Below are 21,293 nucleotides of genomic sequence, written 5' to 3'. Positions count from 1 at the left end.
AGATGAGGAGCCAAGACTGGAATATATAACAGTGGAAGGACAAAGGGTCAAAGGTCAATGCTCTCACTTCTGAAATTGCTAAGCTCCCCACATTTAGGATTAGGAACCAAATAACCATGTATTTACCTTTGTTCAAGATAAGATTTCTATCTTTGGTATCCCACTACAATGTGGACCCGAGCCCTAATATGCTCTTGACAATCATTAATGGTCACACAATACCATGATAATAGATGTAGGATTTACCATAGCAACCCCCATGATGACCAGGTACATGAAATTAAAGAGCCATGGAAGGAAAAGCTTAAGATAATTGTATACCGGGCTTGTTTGGGAGTCAAATATATTACAGCTCTCTAGTAACACACTGCTGTGAGAAAGCCCAGATACCACAAGGTTGAAGTGCAGTCATCCAGGCATGAATCTGTGAATGGTTTCCTCCTCATGGTTACATCCCCATAACTCCCCAGAAAACATGGCCTTTTGAATGTGACTCATCTTTCTTTCTTCCTCTTGGAGGAATGCCAATGCTCTGGAGACTATAGGTTTAGAAACAGAGATGTTGAGATACAGGTATTTCTAAAGGTCAGCTATTATTACACATCACAGACTCAGCCCAAGAGCACCAGAGAAAAGAAATGTGCTCATGCCTCTGCCAGGTCACCTGACTGGCTACGCTCACTTTGACCCTGGCCTGTCAAAGCCCACTTTTCTGTGAGATTAGCCAATGGCTTAGCTCCAGAGTGGACTCCCACAGTTCCTAGAATGCCAACCAACCTAGCAGGGCCTGCCCTCAATGGTAGATTATTCCACCCGGGCGCCTGTGGAGACTGTATTTTTCTTCTGGCTCCTGGATGAAGGCTCTCGTCTCCAGACCACATTGCCTTTGTGGTGATTGATGGGGAAGGCAGCTTTGAAATAGTTTTGTCCGGAGACAAGATCTTTGGCAGCCTGCCCCCCTCAGGCTTAGCACTCCACAGAAGATGAAAAGAAGCCTGAGGAAGAAAAGAGCGCCTCCGTGCAAAGGGTTGACCAGCAAGTTTAGCCCTCAGAAACGGTGACACTTAGAAATGTTAAAACCGGGTTTATTATCATCTGGAACTGAAGTGTAATTCGATCATCCTTAAGGAGCGCTCTCACAGTGTTTCCTGAAATAACAGCTTGGCTAGCGATGGGAAATGGTGGCATGGTCTGAATTAAACATGGTTTTCTTCTGTGGCCCACCCCCCCGCCTCCTCACACTACCCCGTTGATTCTTGGCTTGATCTGCGTTTCCCTCTCTTACCCCATCTCCTCTTTTCACAGATACAAAACAGTATCCGGTGTTTGTGGGCCACAAGCCAGGACGGAACACCACACAGAGGCACAGGCTGGACATCCAGATGATCATGGTCATGAACAGAACCCTCTACGTCGCAGCTCGGTAAGACATATTCCTCACGTGCACCTTCAGAGGACCTGAAGGTCCCATTCCCCACTTCACCAGCCATGTATCTTTCTAAGAACTCGAGGTTCCTTACTGTGCTGTTTAAACTAAAAGCTCCTTGTGTTTGTCAAGCAATCATTCTTTCAAGATTTTCTCTGTCTGTTTAACCTTTCTGGGATCGTCTATGTCTGTTTAAGCTTACGTGGGTTTTTGGAGAAATAATTGCATATTTTCAAGCTTACAGCTCAAATAATCCACTGTGTTTCTTGAACATATAGGTAAATATTTACCCAAGTACATAGTAGAGAAGTCTACCACTTGGTAGTTGTTTGTTAAATCAACTGGGGTGTATCAACATGTATTGTACGGTGTGCACTGATGTGTGTCTGTTATGCTTATTTGTATTTTTGCAGTAAATCTTTGCCATTATTTGACAGAGTGGTAGTGGTGACCAGAGAAAAGAGAATACTGTGTATGTTTCATAAGTGTTTTGTATTTAACAGTAATAATAGAGATGATAAGCTATACTCATCCTTTGGAAAATGATATCTGGACACACTGATATCCTAAGGCAGAGTGGAATGATAAGAATGCTACTTGGAAGAGGGCCACGTGGATTCGGACTTTTGTTCTAATCCTGCCCGTGGGTCAGCTGCTCCACGGCTTCTCTGGCTGTATGTACCCCCTGCCAGATGAGAGGTTAGGCAAGTGTCTTTAGGAAGTGCTTGGTGATTCCAACAAGATATGGAATTGGAAAGAGAACAATTCATAGGAGATGCCTGGGTCAACCTATTTCTCACGATTCCAACCAGGTTTGGGGTATGTAACTCGTTCAGGAGGAACCATCCTGAGGTGTTCCTCCGCAGACTTACCTGGATCTAAATAGATGAATTATTTCATGATGGGAAGAAGACAGATGATGTTTGTATGTGGCTGTGACCCCAGGACCAGAGTGGCTAAAATAATATTTTAGATGTTGGTTTTAATATGGTGGCGCAATGTTATTCATTAACAGGCGCTGTTACCATGCGAGAAAAGCCACAAGGCACGACAAAACCCACTGTAAGAGTTTTCTTAGGAGAAGGGAGGCACAGGAAAGAATGTGATCAAGACTGTGGAAGATATGTGTATAAGGGGGGAGGGGAGAAGAAAAAGAGGGAGGAGTCTGTGATCCGCTTTTTATGGATTTCCCTTGCGCGTGTCCATATGGGTTTACAGAGCTACGCCACTCATGCACATAGATTGTGTGATCACGCTGTGCGTAAATTACGCGACCACGCAGCGCAGGGATTACATAGGACGTAAAGCCCTGGAATGGCTAAGCATCTGAACAGCGCATGTGCGGTCATGTAGCTGGGGGAGTGGCCAGGAATTCCACCAGCAGATTCCTTGGAAGTCTCGATATGGGTGACAATCTCTGTAATGTAAAGTGAAAAGCCACAAGTGTGAGGAAAATGCCCCAAGCCCAGCACATAGAAGCAACACTAAACACTTAAACAACAGGAACAACAAAATGAAAGCCTTCACCAATGCTACTAGTGCTGATGTGTCCATAAAAGTAAATGATATAGTCATAACTTCATAAATGTGTATTCGCTGGATCCCAGAAACAACCTCATGAGAAAGAGCAACTGCCTTCCCCAGTTCCTGTAGAAGGATACTAAGGGACAGAGGTGGGAAATAAGGGGGCCCCATGAAAGCTGCAGTCCTTGACCTAGGGTGGCAGTGTTGTGGTGACCACATAGCCACTCACTGTGCTGCCCACTGTGAAGTGAAACTCTTGGTCCCGAGCTAATAACTTTCTAATAGCTGTTGCCCGAGAGCAGCTTCTGTGGGTATTCATTATAGAACATTCCGGTGAGGGCTCAGTACCTACCTGTTTGGAAGCATGGTAGCTCCTTCAGTATCCTTATTAATTTCTTACATGTAGTAAAGCGAGATTATGTTTATATCACAATATAAAAATGGCTAGTCAAAACAAATGGTTAAACATCGAACCCATGAAAAATAGGTTGACTTGGGTATCTCCTCTAAATTGTTTCCTTCCCAACCAAGACACTGGGAACAAAATTGGTTGTAACAGACAGTCCTTGTCGCCAGTGATTTAGCATAGAGTGGGCTGCAGGCCCAGGGCAACAGGAACATTAGAAGCCAGGTGTTGTGTAGCCTAAGAAGCATTCATTATTCCAGCTCATTAAAACCAAGACAGTTTCATCTGAACTCTCTACCTCAAGGAAAGGAAAAAGAGGAAACAGAAAAAGAGGAGTGTGTTCCTTTCCAAAGCAGTGGAACAGACTCGCCATGCACTGAAGGTCAAGTGTACAGCATCCTTACATTGACATGTTACATTTACTCCATACCCAGCCACTTCCCTTCTATATACACTCTGAAAAATCCCGGAAAGAATTTTGTTGTTGCCGTATTTAGGGCCTCTCCTTTTAATTTCACATTTCCCAACACCACCCTGAGACATCCAGGTTCCTGGGTAGCAAGTTAACGTGATTTAAAGTTCAGTCCTTCCCAGAGGCTCAAGCCATGGCAGCACAGCTCAGTGGTGTTCAATGGACTGGGAAAGAGGAAGTCCTAGGATTCAGTCAGATGTCAGTCAAATCGCTACATTCAGATGCAAGAGCATCAGGAGTCCTAGGGTGTAGAGGGGCAGCTAGAGACAGTCCTTTACCCTGGATTGTAGTCGACCATAAAGCACCAGTTCTATCCCCTGGGGTCACGTGATCCTTGAGATACTGAAAAGACTGCCTCTGTCCAGAAGGAGATTTCACTCATGGAATTGTTTATAAAAGGCTCCCCAGTTCTCCCAGACAATTGGTGTCAGCGATCCAAAGCCAAGTCCCATCCAGAACCCTGGGGACTGATGGGGTTTGGTGGCAAGAACGCCTTCCAAGTCTTTCTTATTATTATCCACTTTGTACATTCTTCTTTCTTTTTAATCTCTAAACTGCTAATTAACATAAACAGACCATGCCAAAAGGGGGCCACCTGAGAGCTTTCTGAGAAGCTGCCAATGCATATTCATCAGTGGTTAATTTACAATTCATAGATTCGGCTTCTGCTTAAGGTTTGAAGGGAAAGGGGGCAAGGAAAGGCTTCTTCTAGTCCTCTCAAACCCAATACCAATGTCACAGGCAATTCCAGTCTAATAATGTGCCCGACCACAGCGCCATCGTAAAGTCAAGCAAGTAATAAATGAATGCAATAAACGGCCTCGAAATTAAAGGGCAGAGCAGGGTGATGTTGGCATCTTACTGAAGCTGGGAGAAGCTTCCCAGTCCAGCTGTTGGTGAAGTGGGCTCCTCGCTCCACCCTTCGCTACCCTGACCCAAACACACGTCTTTCGCTGCCAAATGTACACACGCGCACGCACACAAGTGTACACACGGTTCAGAAGCAGGCACGGGAATCTGTAAGCCAACACCCCTGCTTTCTTCTTTTATTTCCATGGGAGAAACTGCTTTGAATTTTCATCTGTTGTGTTTTCTCCGAAAGCAAAGTAAATAGACTTCTCAAAAATGGAATGTATATGTATATGTGCATATGTGAATATGTACATATATGTATATGTGCATATATGTATATGTCTACATACATATATCGTATGAATCTTACAAATAATTGCTTTCTTTTCCTCTCCCCTAGCCCCTGTTTCTTTCGAACTAATGAGGAGGTTTGAAAGTCTGCTCAGGAGCCCCGAGGTCCTGGTTTAAAGCTGTGGATAATTTTCCAGCCCCAGGACTTCCTGCATTTTAGAAAAAGTCAATGTTATTTCAAGGGAAAATGAGCTGTTTGGATTTGCCCCCGCCAGCCCCCCTACCTCCTCCACTGAGTGTGTTTCTTTTCTTCTCTTTCTTCGGAATTCCAGACAAAAAGACCCTTGTACTCTGCTCACACAGAAGGGAGGTTTAAATATAGCCCCACACCTGAGCTGCTGATGCTGTGTCTCCCCTTCCAAGGGGAGATTGGCAGCAAAAACTGTAAAGACAACCAAACTCAGAACAAAACAAGTGGGCAGAAGCCCGAAGTTCAACCTTAGCTCGAGTACATGTATACTTTAATTTAATGTGGTCTTGCGGAGGGAAGGGCAGCTTCTGGAAATAATTTTACCTTTCTTCCATCTTGTCTGTCAAATTATCAAGTGTAGCATGTTGAATACCAAGCAACTTGTGCATGGGTTTGAAGGTACTGAGAGGCAATGGGAACCATCTCTGCTCCAGCTTCTGGACCAGGCTAATCTGCAGACCCTCTGCACATATGGCTCTGTAGTTCTGAGATGAGGACAATAGTTGCTTGGAGTTTTTGTATATCAACCTGATGCTATGATAAATCATAAGTACTAAACGTGGTTCAAGATAATCTCTTACACTAAATTCTTTCCTTTTTCGAGCATGTGGCTATCTTGTTTTTGTTTTGTTGTTATTGTTTGGTTTTTTCTAGACAGGGTTTTTCTTTGTAGCTTTGGCTGTCCTGGAGCTCGCTCTGTAGACCAGGCTAGTCTTAAACTCAGAGATCTGCCTGCCTCTGCCTCCTGAGTGCTGGGATTAAAATCGTGCGCTACCAAAGTCCAGCTGATATCTTGTTTTTGTTGGTGGTGGTGATTTTTAACAAATGCGGTCATGGGCTTACCTGTCCCAAATATAATAAACTTATTCTGTAGAAAATGAGCTGTTTTAACTCTTGTGTTTGACTCTGTATTAATTTTTCTTTTATAGGGACCATATTTATACTGTTGATATAGATACATCCCACACAGAAGAAATTTATTGTAGCAAAGTAAGTTGTTTTTAAATCCATCTTTCTTAAATGGGGGTCCTTAGGGAATATGTTCCTAAAATGCAGTGATTGGGATGGTATGACTAATGCCAGCATACTTTTGTAAAGTCCGATTTAGGGGTTAGTAAGGGTTTATTACACATTCCAGAACACATACTTCATCAGTGTGTGCATATATATTTTGGGGTTTTATATAATTTGTAAAATCCTTTAATAAAATATTGCCGTGTTTATCCAAGAAAATATCAATTTTCATAAATAAAATTCTGTCCCCCCAAACATATTAAAAACTGTCCCAATGTTAATGTTTCTACGTCATGCAGCATGGAAGTTCCTTGAGTGGCGAAGGTTCTGGAATTTAATCATCATCCAGACGTACATAAAGCTTTTCTCATGACTCCACATGGGGATATTTTAGTTAATAAACTTTGCGGTACAAGTAGGGGACTTAGCCCATGAATTTACACGAAGGAGCACAACCTAAATTAAATCACTGTCTGCCTGGAGTGAATGTCCACTTTATGTTTAAGAAAACGATTTCCATATTTTAAGGGAAAGGTCAGTTTTGCAAACACTGATTGATGAACTGAACAAAAATGCCAGTGACACATATTTTACCAAAATGAGCACAATTTACACGTTGCTTGGGATGTTTTATGTGAAATTCCCACGCTTCCTTATCTTTATCCTGTAGTTTAATGGACAGAGAAGAATCAAAATTAAGCAAAAAGTTTCCTTCTCTAATATTTTGTTGTCCTGGTGAATTAATCATGGGGAAAGGGTGTGGAAAGCTTTCAATAAATATATGTTCAGCCTCCAGCCGCCCCAAGGGAACTTTTACTTCTCAAATCAAATGCAACAACCTCTGGGCTCTAATTGATTTCTTTCTTGATCCCTGCAGAAACTGACATGGAAATCTAGGCAGGCTGATGTAGACACATGCAGAATGAAGGGGAAACATAAGGTAGGCAATTTTCATTTCTCCTGCGGCTGCCACCTCGGGTTACGTTTTTGACGGTTATCTCCAGCCGTAGACTATGATTTGAATGCATCTTGCTATTCCCCTTGCCCCAGTAATTGCTTTTTCCATCAACTTATTGAAAGCTTTAATTTGCAAAAATAGTTGGCTCTTAATGTGATGAAACGTTGCAACAGCGGCTGGGACTGCACGGAGAACTCCTCAGGCGCAGCAGGGTTGACTGCCTCCGAGCTGGTCCCCTGAGTCTTCAGAATGACCTGTCCCAGTAACCCACCTTGCAGGCCAGGGTACACCTCCAGTCAGTGAAAGCACTCCCGGAAAGCACAGCAGACTCAACACACAGGCTCTTGTGCCTCTGGCCAAATAACACAGAGGTATCTTCAAGGAACCCTTGAACATCTGACATTAAAATTAATAGGATGGGAGACAGCTGCATTAAACTCTCCTTTCTTCTGTGACGTACAAGAAACATACGCGCTACCGTTCTCCGCCAGGCTTGTATTTACTGTTGAAATAATCGTGGACGACCTTTCGTGGTTAACATCAGCAGCAGCTTGACCATGTAGTACCTGGGGCTCTCGGCTCTGTAACCTTACACACTCTCCTCTACTCACAGAAGTCCTTCTCTTGGCGGCTCGTGGTCTGTGGTGATGAATGGGCTTTTGTGCTGCGTGGATTCTGTTCAAACCAGTTTGAATTTTGTTTCAGGATGAGTGTCACAATTTCATTAAAGTTCTTCTCAAGAAGAATGATGATACCCTGTTTGTCTGTGGAACCAATGCCTTCAACCCTTCCTGCAGAAACTACAAGGTAAATGTCATTTGTCTGTTTGGAAGCACACTGCCAGGAGGTATTTCGTAATCTGCTGTCACCGTACCTGCCGCAACTGAAGAGGGGTAACTCAGCACCACACGGGTTCCCTGCACTTACCCAGCTTGGTGCATTGCTCCAAGACAGTGATCCTAATCAGGCTTCTAAGCTTCCTGTTTGTTCTGTTTGACTGACACATCCTTAAAGAACCTTTCATGTGAAGGTGATTTCTAGAAGGTTCTATTCTTTATTGTTCCGAGGTCTGCACACTTGCCACATATAATGGCCTGTGGATTTCCTCTTTTCTGCTCTTTGTCCCTCCCACTCCTGTGTTACCTCTGTGAGGACAAAAACTCACTTAATGGGTAAGGAATTCCTGTTGTAAAAGATATTGCCAAAGCATGCTGCTTGAAACATGACTCTTGCATTGTAAGATTTTTTTTTTCAAGAGAGGAATTTAATTCCATTTTGTACCAGCTCACTTGGCCATGGCCTTACTTGATTTGGCCAAGAAGAGGAAAAGGAAAAAAAATTGGCCTTAAAGACTCAGGAAATCAAGTGGGGGGCGAGGGGAGGTAGTTTACAGTTGAGGAACCTGGGAGCTCCTGAGCTGCTGGAGCGGAAGTACCAGTGCTCTAACATTGGCTCCGCCTCTGTCAGCTTTTCTCTGTGGCACACTTTTCCCTCAGGAAATGAATGTTGATTTTCTGTAGTGGCCAAGCACTGAGACTATAAAGGCAGAGAAGTGTTGGCACTAGGAAAGGCCACACCCCAGGAAGAATGCAGCGTGTCCATGGAGTTGCCACTTTGGTCAGATGATGAGATGAGTTAAGGAAGCACCACACAAATGTCATTACCCTCACCTGAGGTAAAGGGGGTGGGAACTGTAGGAAGGAGGCAGATGAGACCCTTCTAGAGAGTTCCCATCTGCTGGTCTCATAGCTGGAGCATTAGCACCACACAAGCCGGCACCTGGTGGGATAAATCATGAACGAGGCAGTCTCTACCCTTTTTTTGTCTTAAAGGGTAGTAGGAAGTCAGCCACATGAAGGCTAAGGGCATTCTGGGTAGGGAGAGCAGGATAAGCAAAGACATGGCACAAGAAACAACCTACTGATCTTGGGAAACTTCATCTAGCTCGGGAATGTTGGACCCTGAAATGACAAGGGACAGGGACAAGAAACTGAAGAGGTAGGTTGCCCCGGGAATGAAGGAAAGAGAGTGGATTCAGGAAAAACAAAAACAGAAAACAGAAAACAAAACAAAATAACCCAGGGAGACTTAATAATTGAAGCACAGGGAGGGAGGGGGAGAGAGGTGTCGATAAGGCCTCCTAGACTGTCCCTTGAAGAGTAGGTGATACGGCTGCCTCCAGTCTAGATGGAACAGAGGATGCACAGGGCTCTGGGAGCCGGGCGTTCTACAATGTAGTGTATGGGTTGTGCCAGGCACATGTTTCAGTGCTTCTATTGAGTGATAGAACACGTGACCAAAAGCATCTAGGGGAGGAGAGGTTTATTTAGGCTTACAACTCCAGGAAATACTCAGGTCCATCCATGAGGGAAACTAAATCAGGAACTTGGGGCAGGAACCTGTGACGGGACCTGAAGCAGAGGCTATGGAGGAAAGTTGCTTATTGGCTTGCTCCCCATGGCTTGCTCAGCCTGACTTCATTTTCAATCCAGGACCACCCAGCAGTGGCACCACCCACAATGAACTCCCTCCCATCCCACATTAATCAAGAAAATTCCTCCATAGACCTCCTACTGGTCAGTCTTATGGGGGCTTGATCCCTTCTTCTCAGATAACTCTAGCTTATGTCAGGTTGACAGAAGACCCAACCAGGACAGCAGGTAACACCCATATAGATGAGTAGACATGTCCAGCAAGACAATGGAGGGAAGCTTGTTTTCAGGAACAATGTGGGGAGAAATAAATTTGGTTTTGTCCTCCGAAAGCAATCCCTTAATGCCATGGAGAATGTGAAAAGCAGTGGTGGGCTAGCATCAACTATCAGGCTCCCCAGAAGAAGACCTCCCAACTCAGGCCTTTTCTTGGCCCCCCCCCCCAAAAAAAAAAAAAAAGGTTGAGAAGAAAGTCTGTTTTCTCTTGCACCTTATGCTTAGAAACTAATCGCAGCAGAGCGAACAAGATTAGGGGGAAGCAAGAGAGGTTCTCTTTACGCCGTCACAAAACAGAAGGGGATGCCCAAAATACAGTCACTAAGATAAACGAAATGAAAAGTGGTACAGACAAGTCTATCTGGAAGGAAAGAACCCGTTTAAAAGAGACACGGCCCATCCATTTTTAATGACTACAACCCATCTAGCCAAGTATTTGCTCTAGTCAGTTGCAACATCCAGGTGCTGTTTAACTTTAATTCTACCACTTGATATTCCATCCCTGTTTGTCATTGTTGAGGACTTGTTACGATGAATGCTTCCAACACAGTCCAAGGAATTCCCTAGCTGGAAAGCTATCTTTCGGTTTTCCCGGCACTGGCATACACAGGCCACGAGGGTCCTAGCTCATTTCCCCCTGTACATATTCCATTTCCCACAGTCCCTCCATCACCTGTAGTAATGCTCTCTCCTCTCCCTTGCAGCCACACCCGTGGTGACATGTCCAGCAGCCTGGTGCTCTCAGAAGTCACACACAGGATGGTGTTCACTCTCCTCCTGCCTCATGCCCAGCACTGTGAATGTTCTGTTACACTTGGGGCACCGTGTAGCTTTGGAGATGATTTGACAGGGGGCTACAGCAGTGGTTCTCAGCCTGTGGGTCTCGACCCCTTTGGTGTCACATGGCCCTTTCACAGGGGTGACCTAAGACTGTCAGAAAACACAGATATTTACACTGTCATTCATGACAGTAGCAAAATTGCAGTTATGAAGTAGCAATGAAAATAATTTTATGATTGTTTTTGTGTGTGTGTGTGTGGGGGGGGTCACCAGCACATGAGGAACTGTATTAAAGGGTCGCAGCATTAGGAAGGTTGAGGACCGCTGTGTTAAAGGGAGGAAAGGGCTATTCTCTTCCATGCTTTTTATCAACAGGTCAGGACTAAGGACTCAAAGCAAAATCAATAACTAACCTTCCACCATGAGCCCCAGTCTCTAATAGAAAAGCAAGTGGCAATGTTATCAGAGTAACTCGGCAGGTGCTCAGTCTCAGCCCCCTCACCACGTTCTAATTTATACATTTTGTTGTTTTTTTAAAATAAAGTTGAACGTATTAGAAAGATTGCAGACCTCAACAAAATTATCCAAGGAAGAATTTGAGGGCTTCACACTATTTCTAAAGCTCTATCTACTCCTTTTCACCTTTGGGGCTGTAGACCTCCTGAACTGTCTACAAAAGTCAGGAGGGTTCTTTATATAACTATTTGTCCTCGATGGAGATTTAATTCCCCAGGGGCTGTGGTTTTATTCAGAGATTTTTGTGACTGCAAGGATTAGTTCTTACTTCATGGAAAGAGGTATTTCCCCATGGTGTGTATTTATTTGTCTAGTCTCTAGGCCTTTCCAAAGACACAAATTAGCACATCATTCTTTATTGCTTCCTGCTTTCACTCAGCTGTCCCTATAGCCACCCTTTTAGGAGAAGGTCTCGTATCCCTCTCGTGTCTTGTTTCTTGATGTTAGGATTAGAGCGGGGACCCCCTTGGAATAGCTCACTTCAATAGCATGGTGTGTTCAGGGGGTCCATTGCTGAGTACCTGCCAGACCCACAGACCACACAGTCTGTGCAGTTCAACAGAAAGCTCTTGGGATAAAGACCCTTGTGAGGAATGTTCTGGTGAGGGAGAATACATTGCTTTAAAAGATGTCTCTGACTTGACTTTCTTCCCCCACAAAACAGTTACATTTTAAACACTGCTGTTTTATGTGATTTACAAATGCAGTTTGCAAACACAGGATAACTTGAAAGAGGAAGGCCTGTCATGTCCCGGCAATGGAGACATTAGAGCAGTAGGTACGACTGACTGGATAGCACAATGCCTGTCACATCCTCAACCTCTGCTCCCGAGCAGTGACTTCAGGTGCCTTGATTTGGGCAGCTTGGTGCACTGCAGGTGACTTTTCTGTCTTAGATTTATCTTCTCTTCGTCCTCAGATCGGTGGTCAAACGATGCTGGAGCGAAGAGGAGGCTAGAAATAGGTTGACAATAGTGATGTTAATGAGATCAGATTTTGAACTTGGTGTTGAACTCTCATAAGATCCTAAGAAATGAGGGAGCAGACCACAGTCAGCAGAGTAACACTGGGGAGGATGGGCTAACCTCTGGTTCGTGTGACAGGTGTACTCCAGGCTTCCCTCAGTCACCTGGCCTCAGGGAGATGTCTCTAGTCTATGACGGTGTTCAGAAGATCTGAGTCCTTCCTGAGGCTGCCATCACCCTCCCTGAGGACCCTGGAATCCTCCATAATATGCTGAGGGGAAGCAGAAAGGACCCAGGTCCTCACATGTCACTGGCCAGAGCACGGTCACACCACTGCATCAGAGTGCAGGGGAGGTGGGGGGATGTGCTGTGGTGTGATCCGGAGGAAAGAGCAATGGTGTTTGGTGGACAACTGGGGAGACTCTGCCACATCCACAAATGCCTGTGGGCCTGGCATGTGTGTGTTACCTGTGGAGCGATAGATGAGTAATAGCCACATGAGTAAGAAAGACATGCATTGACTTCTACTGTTCAAAAGAAGGAAGAGGGCCGGGCAGCGGTGGCGCACGCCTTTAATCCCAGCACTCGGGAGGCAGAGGCAGGCGGATCTTTGTGAGTTCAAGGCCAGCCTGGTCTACAGAGCGAGATCCAGGAAAGGCATAAAGCTACACAGAGAAACCCTGTCTCGAAAAAACAAAAAAAAAAAAAAAAAAAACAAAAAAACAAAAAAAAAAAAGAAGGAAGAAATCCAGGGCTTTGTATAAAAATTTAAAATCAGTATTCAGTTTCTTCTCTTTCTCCTCATTTTTCCTTTGCCTCTGTCTCTGTCTTTATCTCTCCATATTAATAGAGCCAAATATACCTCACAAGCACCTCAGGTATAACCTCCCATCCTTCAGTGTAAAGGAGCCAGACCCAGGCTGGGCTCTGGGATCAGCGGGTAGTGGCTGCTCCTCTCACTGTTTCTGACCTACATAAGCCCCTCACCTCTGGAGCCTCAGCTCTCCTCTTCAGTTCATTCTGCAGCCGGGCTGGCATAGGTGCGGAGGCCGTCTGAGTTTTGCTAGCATGCGTGTTTCTCATCTTGGCTGATGCCACACTGTTCTGCCAACCAACTGGAGGAAAAATTCCAGTGACTCCTACTGGGATTTAATCCACAAAGGAAGGACTCAATCAGGCAAAAACAAATCCAGAAATGCAGCTCATTCTCTGTAGAGTTCATGACTCAAGAGATAATTGGGGCAGGTAGATTTTTCCCGGTAATTACTTAGAAATGCCTTAGTTTAAAATGCTTATTTATTGGCCATTCCACTAGGATATGGAAATCTGTCTATTGTAATGGGTTAAGAGCCAATCAGACATACTCAAATTTCACACTACCCTAATTACAGAGTCTTGATCAAGTAAATTGTCTCTCAAAGTCTCCATTTCCTTATCTGAAACTAATAGATTTCCTTCAGCAGGCATTTACAAGGATGCATTTGCAAGGTGCCTATGAAGTACTTCGCATGTTAATCCCTGTTTAAATATCAGTTTCTGTTACTGTCGTGGGTGACTGGTAGTAATTCAGCCCTGTTATTTTATTTAGATTGATACTTTGGAAACTTTTGGAGATGAATTTAGCGGAATGGCCAGATGCCCTTATGATGCCAAACATGCCAACATCGCTCTGTTCGCAGGTAAATGACCTGATTTCTTCTCATTCAGTTTGTTTTTGCATCTTTCAGCCTGTGGCTGAGAAGCTGCTCGGAAGGATCTGCGTCGTCAACGTTGTACTGATTCTCTGGTGAATACTGTAATTAAGGATGCCTCTTCCATTTGAAATTAAGATGGAAACTATAGCTTTGCTTCTCAAAAGAAGTCTCTGCCTCACTCCCACAGGCTTTTGGTGCCTTCAGGAAAGGATGATGGCACAGCACTACATGGCTGAAAGGAAGTTTGGGCTCAGATACTGGAAAGCCTTATGTTGAACCATCAATGTGGATCTCACGCTGGAGATCAGGTTGATGGTATTCTACAGCATGTCTGTCCTGGCCACTTCCCTGCTTTCCATTACCTTCTTCCTGAGATAGTGGTTCTCACAGCCTCAAAGGCTGCAGGTCCTCTTGTCTACATACAGAACAAAAAGGGAGAGAAGTACAAGGAAGCTTCTGGAAGCTCATTCACAGCAGTAGAGCAGCGGACTTCTCAAATGCCATTAATCTGATTCAGCTACATGCCTACCTCTGACCAAATGACCATAGTGTCTGAGATGGTGATGATGATCGCCTATGGACCCCCATGTTCCTGTGGAACAGGATGTAGAGAAGTAGCTAGTAGGGCCATCGTTTTGCAATTTAGTGGGATTTTTGTATATGAGTATGTTCTAATTGGGAAGTTTGTTTAGGAATTCAATGCCAGCTGTGGCTGTGAAAGTGGGTACAGAGAGATGTTGGTGTAAGAGGGATTGATTGTTCTGGGATCATCTGTTCTTCCCATCATGACAGCTAACAGCCAGCACAGCCTAAGTGGGGAGGGAGCTTTTAGCCTTGGATTATAAAGCAGAGTTAGTTCCTAGCTCCTTCTCAGTCTCCCATTGTGGGTTGGTCCACAGGGACAGAGTGCAGAAACAGGAAGGTTCTCCCCCTAGGACAGCACAGTTTCGTTGGAAGCAGCCCTGCACTGTCAGCAGTACATGGTCAGGAAGAAAAGCAGGGGAAGATTCAGTGTTAAATTGAATCTAAGCAGAGGACTTCGGGCAGCCTGGACTAGAAAGGGGAGAGGGGCCTGACTGAGTGAGGCTGCCTAGCTTCCAACAGCTACAAGGAAAAAGGCATGTCTCCTTGTCCAAGCAGGAGGGATACTGGATCATTATTTTGTTGTTGGAATGTTTGAAATCTTGTAAAAACTAAGTGCTTGTTAATGGACGAGCCTAGTTACAATTAAATGGTATTTTTACCAAGAGAGGCAGAATATGGTGCAAGCAGGAGATGGCTCAGAGGTTAAGAGCACTCGCTCGCTGCTCTTTGAGAGGACCTGGATTTGCTTCCCAGCATCCCTGTGGTGTCTACAACCATCTGTAACTCCAGTTCCAGGGGATCCTATGTGTTCTTTGATTTGACATCATTGGTCACCAGGCACATACATGGTGCACATACCCACATGCTAGCAAAAATACTCATACACAAAATAAATGAATCTAAAAAATTTTTTTAAAGATGTTTATTTAAGTTTTTTTTTTTAAAAAAAAAACATTAACCACAGAATCTACATATGGAAAAACTTAGAGAACACTATGTTATATATAAGTTTCTTTGTGATTAATTAATGGAACTATGAAATTCATTAAAATGGATTAAAGAGGGTTAAGGAGATGGCTCTGTGGGTAAAGCGCTTACCATGCCAGCATGAAGACCCGAGTTTGAATCCCCAGAACCCACATAAGAGCTGGGCCCAATGGTGTAAGCCTGAACTCTCAATGTTCCTACAGTACCATGGGAGGGAGACACAGGAGAGTCCTCAGGAGTTCAAAGGTCAGCTCGCCTAGCTTCCACAGCAGCTCACAACAAAAAGTCCCTGTCTCAAACAAGGTGAAATGTGAGGACTGGCCATGAGGTTGCCCTCTGACCTCTACATGTGTGCTGTGGACTAGGCACACCCACATTCACACCCATACCTACACATACATGTCACACATACACATCATACAAATACACACAGAGAGATTTTAAAAATGAATCAAAGACTTTACATTTTTCTTTGTTTTTTATGTGTACAGGCATTTTGTGCACATGTTTATTTGTGCACCACATGCATGCCTGGTGCCCCTGGAGGCCTGAAGAGGGATTCAGATCCCGTGGGACTGGAGTTACAGATGGTTGTGAGCTACCATGTGGGTGCTGGAAATCAAATCTGGGTCCCCTGGTAGAGCAACCAGTGTTTTTAACTGCTGAGTCGTCTCACCACCCTCCTCAAATGAATTGTACAAAGTTTGAATACACTTGGTTTCCATTTAATTGACATAGATCTTATTATTCTTAACTGTCTCATTTGATTGTTTTGGTCGCAGAGCATATTTATTTATTTATTTATTTATTTTCAAAGATTTATTTATTATGTATACAGTATTCTGCCTGCATGTGTCCCGGCAGGCCAGAAGAGGGCACCAGATCTCATTATAAGTGGTTGTGAGCCACCATGTGGTTGCTGGGAATTGAACTCAGGACCTCTGGAAGAGCAGTCGGGGCTCTTAACCATTGAGCCATCTCTCCAGCCCTGGTTGCAGAGTATTTTCTAGTCCAGTAAAGAGGCAGAAGTTCAGAGCCTCGCTTTCAATTTTCTTCCTTCTCTCTGCTTTTGGACATACCCTCCAATACCTCCCCAAACAGAGCACTCCCAAGGAAGGGTCAATTTGAACTCAGCTCTCCCCAGACTTTGGTTCTTTGTTTTGGCCACTTGTATACCACAATGCTTCCATTTTGTGAGTGTTGGGAACCCAGAAGCAAAGGTCTGTTAAAGCTAGATCAGCAGGTTAATGAATCTCATGACAGAGGAAAAGGGGGACTGTGAGTCTCAGGATAGAAGTAGGTATCTAGCCAACCACTGGAAATCTCCTTCTTCCCCTTACCCAGTCAGGCTCATCTTAGGCTCAGGTCATCCATATTTCTGAATGGATTTAAAACCTTTATTGATAAAATCGCTTTCTTGTTGCTCAGGGCTGCCTCCTAATCCAGTTGACCATGGCCTGGTGGCAGTAGCAGCGTCCAGGGGTCCCTTGGCCTTGAGATTTCAGTCAAGGTTCATCTAATCAAGTGAAGCAAATAACATATTTTATTTACTCTGTTCCCTGAGCTGCTGCCCCTGCCACTGTTGCTTAGAAAAATTGCCATGCAATTTAAAAAGGAAAAATGTTTCCTTTGTCCAGATCCCAATTTCAAACGGTTAGGAATGTGGGCCAAGCATTTTCCTAGCGACTCCTGGATTTTCCCCAGTTGTCCTGTCTCGTTTGCCTGACGTAGGAAAGCAGTCTCGGGGACATCTTCACTGTTATCCATCCCTCCTTGCTCAGTACCCTGTTCAACTCTTTCTCTCTTCTCCTAAGATGGAAAACTCTACTCTGCCACGGTAACTGACTTCTTGGCCATTGACGCAGTCATTTACAGGAGCCTTGGAGACAGCCCTACCCTCAGGACCGTCAAACATGATTCAAAGTGGTTGAAAGGTGAGCAATCTGAAGAGGGGGGGAGGGGATGCGTACCTCGGAAGAGATTTAGAGTCTGCATGGACCAGACTGTAGATTCATTTCAGTAATGGTTTCTGACAGACAAAACCATGTAAATTGCATCTTTTGCCTCCACTGATTTATTTACTTCCTTTTTTCCCTTTCCATGAGCTTCTGGAGTATTAGCAAAACTACCAGTGCCATGACAATAGAATACATTGCATTCATCTTTCCCTGCCCCAGACTCTCATTGCAGAGTCCCACATGAAAAGAGCTGAACAGAGCATTCATGAAAGGGGACAGGGGATGAAGTGGTGGGGAACAGGAAAGTAGCTATTCACAGCCCCGTGTGAGTCAGGGTGACGGAGCCATGCACACGAACTTCTCTAGGCAATCCGGACATTCCACTGCGGAAAATAAAACTACTGAGATTTGCAAAACGTCCTTATTCTTCACTCTCGGCTGCAAAGCTTGTGAAAGATGTAATTTGTAGCTCAAGTGCCTTCTGAAATCACTAGCGCTGGCACTTGTGAAGTCATTAGAAATGGTTAGTGTTAACCACATGTCTAATATCCCTGCACTTGCAATTAATAACACGTCTTTGGCTACACTTGGGTAAAATTCTCTTAACACCATGTGACATGTCTCCAATTAAAGTGCCCGTTTGTCTGCAGAACCATACTTTGTCCAAGCACTGGACTATGGAGACTATATCTACTTCTTCTTCAGAGAAATTGCCGTAGAGTACAACACCATGGGGAAGGTAAGCGGGGAGAGCGTCCCCGGCTCCGTGTGGGATGTTGTCGGGAAACCCATTTTTGAACCCAGTAACCACACAAGCAAGCATGCGCAGAAGTGACAGGCTGAGCTGTCTGGAATCCCGACGCACTTTTTCAGAACAGTAACAAATTACAGGGAACCTCTGAAATACTTCCACTGAAGATCTAACCAACAGATGTTTGGTTGCTTTCCTGCCGAATTCTAAGTGTTTTGAGATGTAGCTTCCAGGTACAATTTCCCCTTTTAATTGAGTTACTCTACAGAGAGAAGAGATACCCAGTATCTTTAGGCAAACTGAGTCTTGGTTTTATTGTAGAAAGCAAGAAAACAGTGAGAGGAGGTTTAGTTCAGTTATTTATTTATTTATGTATTTATTTATTTATTTTTACTAGACAGCAGATCAAGGTCACTAAGTTAGAGGGCACGAATAAAATACCAGGGTGGCTTGCATGGCTAGAGGGACTCACTGGAAGTATGAGATTTCAGGCCCCAGAGGCAGCCAGTGGGGATGGCAGAGATGGCGCATACAAAGTGTGCTTTTGTCTGAGGAAATAAAAGCTAAGCAGTCTGTATGGAAATGAGTTTATGTGGCTGGGAGCTGATCCCCTGAAGGATTTATGGCTCCATATTAAATGCCATCGCCTTATCTTTTAAAACATTCTGTTTCTCTGCTGAGTTTTTTCCTTTTCTTCCTTTTTCCCTCTTCCTTTTTTTTCTGTTACTGATTTTAGAAATGCAATATTAAATTAAGCACCTTGTCGTCTGTTTCTGTTGTTAAGCGAAGGCACATTCTTCTAGGATCTTCTGCATTTCAGAAGGAAATGACCACATGCCATTTTCCCCATGTGCTTTTCTCTGCAGGTGGTTTTTCCAAGGGTGGCTCAGGTTTGTAAGAATGACAGGGGAGGGTCTCAGAGAGTCCTGGAGAAGCAGTGGACATCGTTCCTGAAGGCTCGCCTGAACTGCTCCGTGCCTGGAGACTCTCATTTCTATTTCAATATACTCCAGGCAGTTACAGATGTGATTCGCATTAATGGCCGTGACGTTGTCTTGGCAACCTTTTCCACGCCTTATAACAGGTAACTGTGCCCTGGCTGCATTGACCTAATGTGCTCTTCCCAGCTCCCTTTTCCCTGGGGAACAGATTTGTAACTGACGGAAAAGGAGCCCCCACTCTATGTACATAAAAAGCACTTTGCTCAGAGTTTTCATCAATGAACTAATTAGAATTTATGAACATTATTAAATTAAGGTTTTTAGGCAGCGTAAGTTATGACAATCTCTACTATTTATATGACTGACATATAAATACTTTATATGTGATTCCTTTCCTGTAAACCAAATTTTATTGTCCTCTTTTTTACACATGAAGAAATAGCTTAAAACATTCCATTGCTGGATCACATAGTCAGTGATAGAAGGGAGAGGTTTGGAATTCAGTGTTTTCCTCTGATCTCTTATAGGTCATCTGACATTCCTGTTTCACTTCTAGTATTTCCCTGACTGAATTGGGATTTTGTGTGTGTGTGTGTGTGTGTGTGTGTGTGTGTGTGTGTGTGTGTGCGCGCGCGCGTAAAGACTGCGCATTTATTAATATGCCACAGTGAGTGATTTAGGAGTGAGGTGCACCTGCCAAGGGTCCCACCCAAGATTTCACTTATCATCCCACTGGAGGATGCAAACCTCCATGTAAAGCCCCAGTGGCTTAAAGAAGTTGGTTCACGGCCCAGATCCCAACCCCAGTACAAACACCTCTGGAAGCGTCTAGCCAGGGCTCACAGCCGTCAAACACTATCCCTAGAAATACTGTCTGTCATTTCATTTCTGTTTTTATGTGTAGTTCATCAGAAATTTTAAGGAATTAAATGACACATGAATAATTGCTCCCAAAGCAGGCAAGATGCATGGAAATGACAGAGGAGGAGACTTACCATCTTTCTCTGGCTTCCATCTCTTTATAGAGCCAATAAGGTTTCAGAGCCCAACACTGTTGTACAAAGTGAGCCTAACTCTGGGTCTAACTCCTGGCCATGAGCTCTAAACGCACGCCTCATGCTCTCCCATCTATGTAGGAGTGTAGAGATTATATCCTCTTCTAAGAATACACTTAGGATTCTACTTTTTACCAGGACTTTCCTGAACTTCATGAGTGCCTAGATGCCAGGCATGAAAAAAATGATAAGACTGGAAGATAGCATCTAGAAAGACATGCCTAGGTATTGGGGAGAGCCCAGAAGAGAGCAAGCCGAAGGATGAACTCATGCTCCTCAATTACAGGGAGGGCAAGTGTCAAGAATGTCTCACTGCAGATAAATGAAAGGGGAGCTTATGTTGCAGCAAGAAGTATTCGATTAGATTTAGGTAAGCTTCCGTCGTCTATAGGGATTTGGAGACTCGAGGAGAGGAAAGATATAAACCATTTCAGGGCTTGAATATTCACATTGAAGATCGCGTCTATTTAGGGTTTTTGGAAAACATACTGTCTTGGTACATGGGAATGCAGGGGTTAGTGGAATTTAGGAATACATTTCTAGTGTGGGGGTTTCGTTTTATTAAAAGTGTGGATTACTTTGTGATTATAAAACCATAATGCGTTCTTGTGTATTATAGGTAATCCATTTATTTTCCTAAGTGGCCCTAAAATTATCTTCTTATTATGATTATGTGGTCTCAGAAATATTATTTATTCAATAAGCTCAGACAACCTAACTTGCCAATATACAAATGTGTTTACCATTTTCCTCCTAAATTATGTGTGGCCTTTACTCAGTCTCGTTTCATCCCTTTCACTTCCTCCTCCACACAGGCAGTCTAGGTTATGCCAGATTGCTGCCAAGCCTTGAGGAGTCCCTCTCTACCCTGGGGAAAAAGAGCAAGCAAGCCCCAGCCTGCTCTGATTCCCTCCCCTCCTCAGCCTGTTTTCTCCCATTTTTTTGTTGCACACTCTATACCACAGGCTTCCCAGACCTGTGGTCTGGTGCAGGAACGTGCCCTTCTTTCTCTGCAAGGTCCTCCAGCCTGACCAACGTCCACCCATCAAACTCCTGTGGAGGGGTCTCATGCCCTGACATCCTGTGCTAACTCATGCACAACCCTCACTGGCTTGCTCTGAATTTGTTATATTTATCTTCATCGTAAACTACGATCTAGC

At 44.2% G+C, this 21,293-nt stretch overlaps 1 protein-coding gene and 1 long non-coding RNA gene across 2 annotated transcripts in view; one reads left to right on the top strand and one right to left on the bottom strand.

Moving 5' to 3' along the window:
• Sema6a (semaphorin 6A) overlaps positions 1-21,293 on the top strand; it is a 60,949-nt gene that overhangs the window by 907 nt on the left and 38,749 nt on the right. Inside the window, exons 2-9 of the mRNA XM_059246181.1 lie at positions 1,306-1,423; positions 6,151-6,211; positions 7,113-7,175; positions 7,899-8,000; positions 13,751-13,841; positions 17,243-17,362; positions 18,037-18,125; positions 19,004-19,221. Coding sequence (XP_059102164.1) covers positions 1,306-1,423; positions 6,151-6,211; positions 7,113-7,175; positions 7,899-8,000; positions 13,751-13,841; positions 17,243-17,362; positions 18,037-18,125; positions 19,004-19,221 — 862 coding nt within the window. The remainder of the gene's footprint in view (positions 1-1,305; positions 1,424-6,150; positions 6,212-7,112; positions 7,176-7,898; positions 8,001-13,750; positions 13,842-17,242; positions 17,363-18,036; positions 18,126-19,003; positions 19,222-21,293) is intronic.
• Positions 1-21,293, bottom strand: part of LOC131895693 (uncharacterized) — a 66,094-nt gene that overhangs the window by 9,660 nt on the left and 35,141 nt on the right. The gene's annotated exons all lie outside the window — the stretch shown is intronic.

Source organism: Peromyscus eremicus, chromosome 19, assembly GCF_949786415.1.
Source record: "Peromyscus eremicus chromosome 19, PerEre_H2_v1, whole genome shotgun sequence".
Classification (NCBI taxonomy): domain Eukaryota; kingdom Metazoa; phylum Chordata; class Mammalia; order Rodentia; family Cricetidae; genus Peromyscus; species Peromyscus eremicus.
This window is presented reverse-complemented; position numbering and strand designations above follow the sequence as displayed.